Consider the following 12756-nt stretch of genomic DNA (forward strand, 5'->3'; position numbering starts at 1 on the left):
TACCTCACCATTTCCCATCCCACACAATGGCACTAATGCCTCATACAGCAACATAACTGCAGCCAATGAATATCACTCAATGCAGCAGAAGTTTGCAATGAACCCTCATTTATTTTGGGTGAAACAGACATGCCTTTACCCACTGGGTCTTCAGGAGAATAGTTTCATGGAATACCACACAACATTTTCCAGTTGATGCTGCACCCATAGATTGTATAGAATGGCTGTACTTTGTCCCAGGGGATGGGTGTTAATGGGTATAATCTTAGCCAGTATGCTGAAGTGAGGCAAATACGGAAGCTTTTAAAATAATTATATAGAGGTATTGCAAAAAATTTAAACAGCAAAGGGTCTGAAAATGAAATGTTTACCTATGCAGTTCTTCAACAGAGGGTCTATTGGCTGTGGGTGATCAGAAATAGTAAACTTCACAGCTGTAACCACAGAGCTTCGAGCATAAGAAGACCCTATATGAGAGTAACAAAATCAAAGCACATCATGAACAGAATGATGGATAAAATGTTTGTTAATACTTAACAGCTGGAGTTTATGTTTGAATCATACTTTATTATACTGTACTACATTAATATTTTTGTACTGAAATTGATTCCTCTAAAATATTTACTTACAAATGTACGTGGATTTAACAGAGAGCTACAAAACATGTTACTGACCAACCTAAAGATCAGTTAAAGATTTGGGCTTTGAAGGGATGTGAAGGCCAAAATGGCAAAAGGGCACAATGAATGCCTGAGTTTGAGGGTACAGCAACTAAATGCATAGCTCCCAGAAGTGAAGCAACTAAGTTAATTATATTCAAGCTGTCAGAATCGAAGGTGGATTTATTGTATAATAGATTTATTGATCAAAATATGGACACTAACAAAGCCAGCATTTATTACCCATCCTTAATTGCCCTTGAAGATGGAAATGGTCCACCTTTTTAAACTACTGCAGTTCAGGTAAGGGCACTTCCACTGCACTGCTCAATTGGAGCTTGCAGAATTTAGATCCAATGATGTAAGACCAGTGATATTTGCCCAAATCAAGACTGTGTACATCATGAAGGGGAATCTACAGGTGCTGGGCTTTCTATATTCCTGATGTGCTGCATGAGATGACTAACAATGCAGCAATATAGTTCAGCCTCAGGGGCTAGAAAATAGGAGTTTGTGGCACAGGCTGAAAAATGACACATCATTCATAAACGTTTAAACTCTATCATTATTGTATTCAAATGTTACTTCATTCTCATTTCTTGCTATCATCACACACTGTACTTACTCCTATTAACAGCTAAATATATCATACACAAAGATGGAATTTATGATTACCTGCATTTCATAGGATCAATAGTTGGTTACTAGAGTTAAACAAGATTGCAAAGTTCTATTCTTTTCATCTACCCTCTATTACTAAGTTACAATCTAAGTCAAAACACACTTTTCTGAAGAAATAACTCACCCGAATCCAAGTACCCTTTAAGCCGTGGTAATAATGTCTCTGGATCTATCAAAGTAAGCTTCCCCAGACACTCTGCAACAACATTTCGAGTTCCTTCTTCTGCGCATTCACAGTGTTTCAGCAGCAAACTCCAAATGTTTTCCACATAGGGTTTGAGACCTCCAACTGAAGAGGAACTAATAATCTCTTTCAGAGAATGCAGAAGCAGGTACTGCCTTTTGGGTTGACTTGTTATTTCTTGCAGAACAAAAGGTAGGTACTCTGGAAGGTTTCCAACACTAATGCTTCCTAGGGCATAGGATGCTGCAGATTTCACTTCCTCACTTGAGGAAGAGAATGCTTCTAAAATAACAGACTTAAGCTCAGTTTGCCCACTTAAGTCAATATAATGACCAACCTCTCCAAGGGACAATAAAGACAGGAGTCGAATCGAATCGGTGGATCTGGAATTCTTTACATCCTGGATAAATTGCCCAACCACTGCTGGCCCTTCTTTCGGGCAGGCTCGTGTTAGCGCTGCTACACACTTTGCTATCGAATAGTAGGACTGCTTGTGAGTCAACGCGTTGCTCTGTGAATAAACAGGTCCAGTCAACATTCGTAGTAACTCCATGTAACCCAGATTTGCAGTTCCAGTTCCAACAAGGGCTTGGAAAAAATATAGCATTGCACTGAGAGCTCCTCCTTGAAGTAGTGGGGACCGAACAAGCCCAATAAGCTCTGTAAGAATTGAACCACTGACTTTTGAAAGAGAGGAAGGATGCACCTTGGCCAAGGTTGTAAGAAAGTTTATGGCCATCTGTGACACATGCATGTCACTTTCACTAATAAGTGGTGGAAGCTCCACTAAGACTGCTTCAATCATAGCAGGTGTCAGGCTGTCATTATAGTTCTTGATTAGGATGTCCAAAGCAGAAAGGGTACTTAGCTTCAATGCCCGCTGGTTCTTTCTCAAGAACGAAGCTAAAATTGGTACGCCTTCACTTAGTATTGGTCGCAGGTCAATCTTGAGAGAAGATCCAGCTATTAATGTCAAGGCTTTCACCGTCGTCAGTCTAGTAATTTCATTCTTCAGCCTCTCCAGGAAAATCTGCAGTGTACTAGGTAAATCACTGCCTAAATGGTCACCAAGGTTACATATTATCTGCCCCATACAGGAAATGGCTCTTTCCTTCACCTCTTGATCAATATCAGCAGCTTTTAATCGCTTGACAGTGCAAGTGAATAAGTCATTAATATATGGAGCAGCATCAAACGTGTAGAGATGATCAACAGGCCTTACTACTTTTACAAGTTGCTGAGTTACAAGAAGAGCTTCTGAAGTGATTTTATAGAAAGGATCACCTACACAAGCCACAACCGGTGGAACTAAGGCATCTACATGAGGGTGGAAGACCTGAGGCGAATGGTTACAAAGGATAACGTACAAACATGAAAGAGCATCAATCTTCAGGTTGGATGAACTAGATTTATCATTTAAGGAAAAGATTATTCCTGCAAGAGAAAAAAAAAGCCAACATCAGCTATAATAGTCTAGAATAAACTTAACACAATTTACAAAAATGTATGAAAAATATTAGCATATCTCAAGCAAATATACTAATGCATTTCTTCAGAAGCACATAAGGATCATATTGAGAAATATGCATATTTCATAATATGAGAAAACATTTGCAATTTGCTATTTTTGGATTTAGCAAATTAACTGTCCATTTATTCCTCAATTGTTGACCTTGCACCAACAATCAGCCTTTACCATTGCATTTATCAAAATGTCAAAAACTGTATTCAATGCAAATATAAATATTATTTGCTATTGCCAAAAGCAGAATCAATTTACAGCAATTTGTAAACCCACTATACTCCTTCGGATAAATCACAAATGTAACAATCTGAATTAAATATTTAGAAGAGGAACATTAAATAATATCAGTTTTAAACCTTGCTCCATTAACTGTCATATTAAAATGATTTCAAATAGCTCCTTACATCTATATTTTTGTGCTATTTGCTAAAGCATTTCTTTCATCCTTTTTATTAAAGACTTTATCTTCCCTTTATTTGATTTTGTGTTTATTAAATTTCTGCAGATGCAAAATCTCTATTTCCTATGTTGACTTTGTCCTAATTAATGTTCCTTTCCAGGTGAAATTCCCACGGGGTCCCACACTAATAATACACGTTTTGATTTCCATATAAATTATAAAAAAAATAAATTGACATTTGACTTTCAACCACTTAAGAAAATAATAAGCAAAACTTTAATTATTATAGCCAATGGTCTGATGGGATCTACCAGCATTTAGCATATGGTTATCTACTCTGTTAATGGATTCATCAGGGCATGCACACTAGTAATGCCTAGCATTATACCAAATTGGCAATGATATGCCAGCCAGACCTTGACACAGAATCGGAATCCATATTCAATTCAATGAGCATCCTTAATTCATCAATGTGGGGAAAGCCGTCATTACACCTTTGTGTTGCAATACATATTTTATTTTTTAAAACTAAATAGTTAATGAGTGGCGGGCTGGGGATACGACTCTACCAAATGAGGTGCAAAGCGTGCCTTTCCTCCACTAGCTTGCACGGCAGCCTTGGTCAAGGTGTAGCAATTGTTTAGCCCCCCCACCCCCGGATCAGGGTCACATGAAGTCATGGAAGCAGGTGGTGGATGATCGTATGAGCAGCTGGTGCATATCACAAGTTCTGGTTATGCAACCACTGACACCAGACAGTCGCTGAAGAGTATTGATAATGGCTGTGGTCACCCGCCTTATAAAGACACTGCCCAGAAGGCGACAACAGCAAACCACTTATGAAGAAATTTTGCCAAGAACAATCATAGTTATAAAAACCATGATCATCCATGTCATGCGACACAGCACATAATGATGAAATATTTAAAACTATTAAAATTGTTCTAAGTGATATTATAAATTTTAAATCTTAGGAAGTTTTCAGGGCTTTAATAGACAAGGCTCTGCCCCAGGGTGAGATTTGCTGAAAGCTGTCAATGTCCCAAAGGTACCCTGGCTAAGTATTATGTAATCTCCACCAAGATCTTATGACACCATGCTGCCCAACATCCAGAGACAAGTAGTCAGAACATTCAGACCTCCACATCTGACCCAATTAACATCATTCTAGTGGGACATTACCCATTAGGAGAGATGACCAAAAGCTATCCGGCAGATTTAAGACAGGAAGAAAACAGAGCAAAATAGTTTTAAAATTTGGAAATCAGCATTCATTTGCAATAGTGTCAACTCACAATGCCAACAACTTGAACTCAAGACTTTTCCATTCTAATTTGTAATGTTAGGGCAAATATATTTAAAGAATCTATTCTAAGTCTTAAGTAAATTTTCAGACTGCAACAATTTATAAAGATCTTAGAAAGTAACTTTACAAAAAGACATTTTCACCTGGAACCAGAACTGGTACATGCTGAGTCAAAGCCCCTGGCAACACATTGACCAACTCGGTCAGCATGTGAAAACAACACTGGCGAGTTTTCACACTCTTCTCTTTCATCTGCTTGTGTAATGCTTTTACAATATTGGGAACCTATAAAAGAAAAGTTAACCAAGATCTGAATTAAGCTCCTTATTGCTACACAAATGAGAAAGAGGGAACATAATTAAAAAATCATGTAATCAAACATTCAACACCCCAATTCAATTTCCAAGTACAGTCGACCCTCCGTATCCGCGGGGTTTGGTCCCAGGACTCCCCGTGGATACTCAAGTCCCCTGTATAAAATGGCGTAGTATTTGCATATAACCTACGCACATCCTCCCGTATACTTTAAATCATCTCTAGATTACTTATAATGCCTAATACAATGTAAATACTATGTAAATAGTTGTTATACTGTATTGTTTAGGGAACAATGACAAGAAAAAAATCTGTACATGTTCAGTACAGGCACAACCATCATAGCTCTTCTGGGAACGCTGACACAGAGGGCCAACTGTACACAGGTTAAATAAATTGTCCCAAGCCTTTTTACATCAGCTAGATAGAAGAAAATTCTTTTCAAGTCACTATCTTTTCATAAGAATGGCATACAATCTATAGGACTTCTCTTAATACCAGTGCCAATACATCATTCAAATGAAGAGAAACACTTTTTGCATGAAGCACATAGCTACTGTACGTAAAGTTTAAAGCAAGACTTAGTCCATCTGATGACACAGTTGCAATTAATGGAAGGCTCACATTGGATGTTCTACACCTTCCAATGTGACAAAATATAGATCTGTAACAGCTGCAAATCAACTAAGTAGCACCCATTATGATAAGTGCCGTTTTTAAACTTACTTGATTCTGTAGCATAACCAAAGGTGTCTCTTCTTGTTCCATTGCATCTGGGTCAAGGTGCCAGCTCTGAGCAGGTCTGGTCTGCTTTAGCAATGAGAGATAGGCGTGGAAAACATCTGCTTTAACATTCTCCTCACGTTCCTTGAATCTAGCAATCAGTGCTGGAGATACAGTTTTATAAAATTCTGGTAGCATTTCATGACGAGTACTGACCACACCATCTAAGCACTTGGCAGCAGCACGACGCACTTTCCAGCTCATATCATCATCATCACTGTACTCATCATCACTTCCTAGTAAGAGGTGAAGACAAATGCAGAAAAAGTTAATAGATAACACCATGAATCCAGACACAACAGATATTTAGATCAATGAAAACATCATGCAGTAGAAAAGAGAAAAATTCAACCGGAATTTTCATGGTTGTTTATGTACATCATAATGCAGAACAGCACAAAGAACAGGAAGAACATTCATCACTTAGGTGTTATGTTATTAAAGGAATATGCAAAAGTCCACATAAAAGCAACTCCCAAGAATTATTTTTATTAGAATTACTATAAACATTATAATAAACAGTGCTACTGTAGCAGTGTGCTACACGCAGCGCTGCAATAACGACACGGAGTCTGTGAGCTGCAGTTACAAAAGAGGTTTATTCAAACTTCGCGGCCTCGCTTTAAAGCCTTCCTGATCCCGCCCTCCCCGGGCGGGAATGCTGTAGGGGGCGTCCTGCACGCGGGCTTTTCCCCTTGCTGGTGAAGCAGGCTTGGCGCCCTCTTTGGGACCAGCCTCAATGCTGGTGCGCGCCGCTTTGTGAGCCGGTTCCAGTGCGCTGGGAAGTGGGTCACCACATAACACCACCCCCACCCCCAGAACCGGCGATACACCCCGCAATGTCCACAGTCTGGGTCGGACTCTGTTTGGGAGGTCTGCCTCTGCGCCGCGGTGCCTGAATCTTGACCGGCTGCGCCAAGTCCACATGGGCCGGTCTGAGTCAGTCCACTGTGAAAACCTCCTCTTTCCCCCAATGTCCAGCACGAATGTGGACCCGTTGTTTCTGATCACCGTAAACTGTCCCTCGTAGGGCTGCTGTAGCGGTACCCGATGTCCGCCCCGTCGTACAAAAACGAACTTACAGTTTTGCAGGTCTTTGGGTACGCAGGTCGGGTTCGGCCCATGCTGTGAAGTGGGTATGGGGGCCAGGTTACCGAGCCTCTCGCGTAGTCTGCCCAGGACTGCTGCGGGTTCTTCCTCTTGCTCCCTTGGGGCTGGTATGAACTCTCCTGGGACGACCAGGGGTGTGCCGTACACCAACTCGGCCGACGAGGTGTGCAGATCCTCTTTGGACGCCGTGCGGATTCTGAGCAGGACCCAGGGGAGCTCGTCCACCCAGTTAGGCCCTTTGAGGTGGGCCATGAGAGCCAACTTCAGGTGACGGTGGAAACGCTCCACTAGTCCGTTCAACTGTGGGTGGTAGGCAGTTGTGTGGTGCAGCTGTGTCCCCAAAAGGCTGGCCATAGCTGACCACAGGCCGGAGGTGAACTGGGCGCCTCTGTCGGAGGTAATGTGGGCCGGTATGCCAAAGCGAGATACCCAGGTGACAATCAGTGCCCGGACGCAAGATTCGGAGGTGGTGTCAGTGAGCCGGACTGCCTCTGGCCAACTTGTGAACCAGTCCACGATAGTCAGGAGGTGCCGCGCTCCTCGCGACACTGGCAGGGGGCCCACAATATCCACATGAATATGGTCGAAACACCGGTGGGTCGAGTGGAACTGCTGCGGCAGAGCTTTGGTGTGCCGCTGCACCTTGGCTGTTTGGCAGTGCATGCACGTTTTGGCCCATCCACTGACCTGCTTGCGGAGTCCGTGCCAAACGAACCTGTTGGCTACCATCCGGACGGTTGTCCTGATGGAGGGGTGCGCTAAGTTATGAATGGAGTTGAAAATGCGCCGCCGCCAGGCTGCTGGAACGACGGGGCGGGGTTGGCCGGTGGTGACGTCACAGAGTAGGGTCCTCTCACCTGGGCCTACGGGGAGGTCCTGGAGCTGCAAACCCGAGACTGCAGTCCTGTAACTAGGGATCTCCTCGTTTGCCTGCTGCGCCTCCGCCAGTGCTTCATAGTTTACCCCCTGGGACAGGGCTTGGATGTTAGGGCGGAAGAGGGCAGCCGCCACAACGTTGTTCTTTCCCGCGACATGCAGGACATCCGTCGTGTATTCGGAGATGTAGGACAGATGTCGCTGCTGGCGGGACGACCAGGGATCAGATGCTTTCGTGAACACAAAGGTAAGCGGTTTGTGGTCCGTGAACGCGGTGAAGGGCCTACCTTCTAAGAAGTACCTGAAATGCCAGATTGCCAGGTATAGTGCCAACAGTTCCCGGTCAAAAGCACTGTATTTGAGCTCAGGTGGTCGTAGGTGTTTGCTGAAAAACGCCAGGGGTTGCCAGCGACCCTCGATGAGTTGTTCCAGCACTCCACCGACTGCCGTGTTGGATGCGTCCACTGTGAGGGCGGTAGGGACGTCCATTCTGGGGTGCACTAGCATCGCGGCGTTTGCCAAGGCTTCTTTGGTTTTAATGAAAGCGGCGGCGGACTCCTCGTCCCAGGTAATGTCCTTGCCCTTACCCGACATCAGGGCGAACAGGGGGCACATGATTCGGGCAGCTGAAGGGAGGAAGCGGTGGTAGAAATTCACCATACCCACGAATTCCTGAAGGCCTTTGATTGTGTTGGGTTGGGGGAAATGGTGGACCGCGTCTACCTTGGCAGGCAGAGGGATTGCCCCGTCTTTAGTAATCCTGTGGCCCAGGAAGTCGATGGTGTTGAGCCCGAACTGGCATTTGGCCGGGTTGATTGTCAGGCCGTATTCACTCAGTCGGGCGTAGAGTTGACAGAGGTGGGACAGATGCTCCTGACGACTGCTGTTGGCTATGTCGTCCAAATAGATGAAAGCTAAGTCCATGTCGCGTCCCACCGCGTCCATTAACCGCTGAAACGTCTGTGCGGCATTCTTTAGGCCGAATGGCATGCGGAGGAACTCGAAAAGGCCGAAAGGGGTGATGAGTGCCATTTTGGGGACGTCGTCCGGATGCATCGAGATTTGATGGTATCCCCAGATGAGGTCTACCTTGGGAGAAGATCCGTGTGCCATGCAGGTTTGCTGCAGTCTTGAATGTGCGGCACAGGGTAGCAGTCCGTTGTAGCCTCGTTCAGCCTGCGGTAGTTGCCGAATGGTCTCCAGCCCCGTTGCTTTGGGCACCGTGTGCTGGGGGGAGGCCCATGGGCTGTCGGACCACTGTATGATCCCCAATTCCTCCATCCTCTTGAACTCCTCCTTCACCAGCCGGAGCTTGTCCGGGGGAAGCCTTCGAGCACGGGCGTGGAGGGGTGGTCCTTGTGTCGGGATGTGGTGCTGTACGCCGTGTCTGGGCATGGCTGCCGTGAACTGCGGTGCCAGAACCGATGGGAAATCCGCCAGGACTCTGGTGAAGTCGTTGTCGGACAGCGTGAAGGAGTCTAGGTGTGGGGCCGGCAACTGGGCTTCACCCAGGGAGAACGCTTGAAAGGTCTTGGCATGGACCAGTCTCTTCCTGGGCAAGTCAACCAGTAGGCTGTGAGCTCGCAAAAAATCCGCTCCAAGGAGCGGTTGGGCTACGGCAGCCAGTGTGAAGTCCCACGTGAACCAGCTGGAGCCGAACTGTAGCCGCACTGTACGGGTGCCGTAGGTCCTTACTGTGCTGCTGTTCGCGGCCCTCAGGGTGGGACCCGGTTCCCTGTTGCGGGTGTCGTAACTCGGAGGTAAGACGCTGATCTCGGCTCCAGTGTCGACCCGACTGCTTGTCCCAGGCATACAGGAGGCTATCCCGATGGCCAGCCGCCGTAGCCATCAGCGGCGGCTGGCCCTGGCGTTTCCCGGGAACTTGCAGGGCGGGCTACTGCGCCCCACCGCTGGTGGTAGAAGCACCATTGTTCGTTGGTCTCCTCACCCCTGCCTCTGGGGTTAGCGGGCTCTGCAGCCGGGCCTGGTCTGGTTTGCAGCTGGGAGCGTGGCCTGGTGATCTGTGCGACGGACGTCCCACTCTCCTTCTTTGCTTTCCACAGCACGTCTGCCCGGGCCACCACCTTCCGGGGGTCGCTGAAATCCGCGTCGGACAGCAGCAGACGTATGTCCTCGGGCAGCTGCTCCAGGAATGCCTGCTCAAACAGGGATTGTGACCTCTGGCCAGGGACAGCATCTCGTTCATCAAAGCCGAAGGTGGCCTGTCTCCCAAACCATCCAGGTGCAGTGAGCCGGCAGCTCGCTTGTGCCGTGGGAGTCCGAAAGTCCTTATGAGCAAAGCTTTGAATGCTGTGATTTCAATTCACCTATTGTAGCGGTGTGCTACACGCAGCACTGCAATATCGACACGGAGTCGGTGAGCTGCAGTTACAAAAGAGGTTTACTCAAACTTCGCGGCCTCGCTTTAAAGCCTTCCTGATCCCGCCCTCCCCGGGCGGGAATGCTGTAGGGGGCGTGTATTCACAGTCCCGTCCCATGCGCGGGCTTTTCCCCTTGCTGGTGAAGCAGGCTTGACGCCCTCTTTGGGACCTGCCTCAATACCGGCGTGCGCCGCTTTGTGAGCCGGTTTGAGTGCGTTGGGAAGTGGGTAGCCGCACTACAACATTAATTTAGTAGCATGTTCCTCAACGTGAAAGCCTTTGATAACTCCAGGCAATCCCAAACCAATTTACAAAATTGTGATGTACCAAATACAACAGCCATAATAAAAACAGAAAAAGCTGAAAACATTTTTATTAGGACAGCATCTGTGGAAAGAAACATAGCTGATTCCCAAGGTTAAACACACTTCATCTATTTCTCTTTCCACAGATACCATCTGATACAAATGTTTCCACCATTTCCTGTTCTATTTCAGATTTCCAGCACAATAGTTTCGTTTTTTGACTTCCAACCAATGGAGTAATTAATTTGTGCTAACCAAGCTCTTATAAATAGAGCATCAGGTCTTTCTTTATTCATTGATGTTTTAGTAAATTTAAGGGATAAATATTGGCCAAGATACTAGCATAGCCATGCACAAATTCTCATCCACTAGAGGGCAACTCAATATCTCCTTCAGAAGAAGTTGCACCCTCGGTGCTCTCCTGAAATTTTGTGCACAAATTGCTCAATTGGGATTTGGATGCACAACCTTTTGAGAGAGCTACCAAGACAGGATTGACACTTGAACAGGAACGGAAAAGAACATTCCTGAAGACTAGGGAGACATATTGACACCTACAAGCCCGAGTAGAGTTGCTCCTGCAAGCCTCTTCAATAAGATCACAGCTGATCCCATTTTGTTCTCAATACCACTTTCATGTTCCCTCCCCATATCACCAACTCCCTTGTTACTTAAAATGACTGTTAATGCCCATTAATAATAAATTGATTCTACCTCCATAGAACACAGGAGTTCACAATTCAAAAGATTCATGATCTTCAGAAGAAATTCTTCATCTGAAATGTCACCTCTTATTCTGAAACTGTCCCGTTACAAATATCCATTCAACACCCAGCAGCGCCAATTCCCCTCAAAAGTATTTAAATACTAACTCTATCCTTCTGAACTCTTACATCTTACATACATAGGCCCAATCTTGCTTCATAAATCAACTCCATCTGAGGAAAAGTTAATTTCCCTGCACTTACTAGAACACAACTACATCCAAAGGCAGTCTTTCAGGTGCTTTCTCATCAGCACCCTATAGATATTTAGCAAATTTCTGTGTTTCACATATACTAGCATACAATAAGACATGTTATATTAGGAAGGCCTGGAACAGCAAACTTTCCAGAGTATCAGACTCCCATTAATACTCCACACACTTTTATTTATTTAAATAAGTTACACAATGTGTAAAGAATTTTCCATTGAATCCACAGACTTTAAAGGGGACACTAAATAGAACTTGGTAAATTTACTTCTGTAAATTTCAGCTTTTCAGCTTCAGCTCATGAAATCAAAACACCCTGATCCAGCCAGAAACTTACCCACATTCCTGACTCATGGAGTTTCAGAGATGGGCACCAGCTACATACGTGGCCCACAGTCGAGATTCAAGACTCCAGTTGCACACCTGCAGACTCTAGACCCAGGCTCACACACCAAATTACCGATCAAGTCAGATGCTGAACTACTGGGATTTTCAAAAAGCTGGGTTTTGGATTATTTGAATTTTTGATCTACTGGGATTCCCATATCCCTTTGCAAAGCAATAACTTGAATCTCATTCACTTAACCCTTCTATATTCCTCTCTAACCTCATCAAAACTTGCTAACCTATTTTTGTGTCATTAACAAAGTTGGCTACAGTACACTTAAGTCTCTACATCCAATCCATCAATATAGTTATCAATAGCTGAGACTCCAGTGCTGATGCTGGTGTTTGCCAGTTCAGACATCAATTACTCTAAATGACCATTTAGAGTATTTGGACATTTTTATCCTACTGGTTAGCTCCCTTAATCCATGCCAATATATTTCCTCACATTTTACTTAATGCCAAATATAACATCTGATTTTAATGTGGAAAGATAGAACATTTGTATCAGTTTTACTTTAACCTTGATCATCATCATCTCCACCTTCGGACTCCATTGCCGCATCATCTTCGTCATCATCGTCATCATAATTGTAATTGGGGTCATAAGTCAAGTACCTCAGGCATATGTTAATAATGGTGGTGACATGAAGAAAAACTTCCTTTGGGCACCTAAGAAACATGATCATTAAAATAATGTTTAATGTTAAAATTAAGTTAGTAATTTCAAGCCTATCCAATATCTAGATCACAAAACCACTTATGGAGAAAGCTGCATCTTACTTTCTATCTGAAGAGCAAATCAAACATAACCTTTCCTTACAACAATGAAACATGTTGTATACCATCACCACACCAAGGCAGCAATTTA

The 12756-nt window shown here is 44.6% G+C and overlaps 1 protein-coding gene across 2 annotated transcripts in view; it reads right to left on the minus strand.

The window, feature by feature from the left end:
• cand1 (cullin-associated and neddylation-dissociated 1) overlaps positions 1 to 12756 on the minus strand; it is a 39879-nt gene that overhangs the window by 4909 nt on the left and 22214 nt on the right. The window contains exons 7-11 of one of the 2 annotated variants that reach the window (XM_073059569.1): positions 12430 to 12557; positions 5797 to 6089; positions 4899 to 5040; positions 1465 to 2958; positions 372 to 467 (exon numbers count right to left, since the gene is read on the minus strand). In XM_073059569.1, coding sequence (XP_072915670.1) covers positions 372 to 467; positions 1465 to 2958; positions 4899 to 5040; positions 5797 to 6089; positions 12430 to 12557 — 2153 coding nt within the window. Of the gene's footprint in view, positions 1 to 371; positions 468 to 1464; positions 2959 to 4898; positions 5041 to 5796; positions 6090 to 12408; positions 12558 to 12756 lie in introns of both variants that reach the window. The other variant, XM_073059568.1, reaches the window with a different exon arrangement.

Source organism: Hemitrygon akajei, chromosome 10 (assembly GCF_048418815.1).
Source record: "Hemitrygon akajei chromosome 10, sHemAka1.3, whole genome shotgun sequence".
NCBI lineage: Eukaryota > Metazoa > Chordata > Chondrichthyes > Myliobatiformes > Dasyatidae > Hemitrygon > Hemitrygon akajei.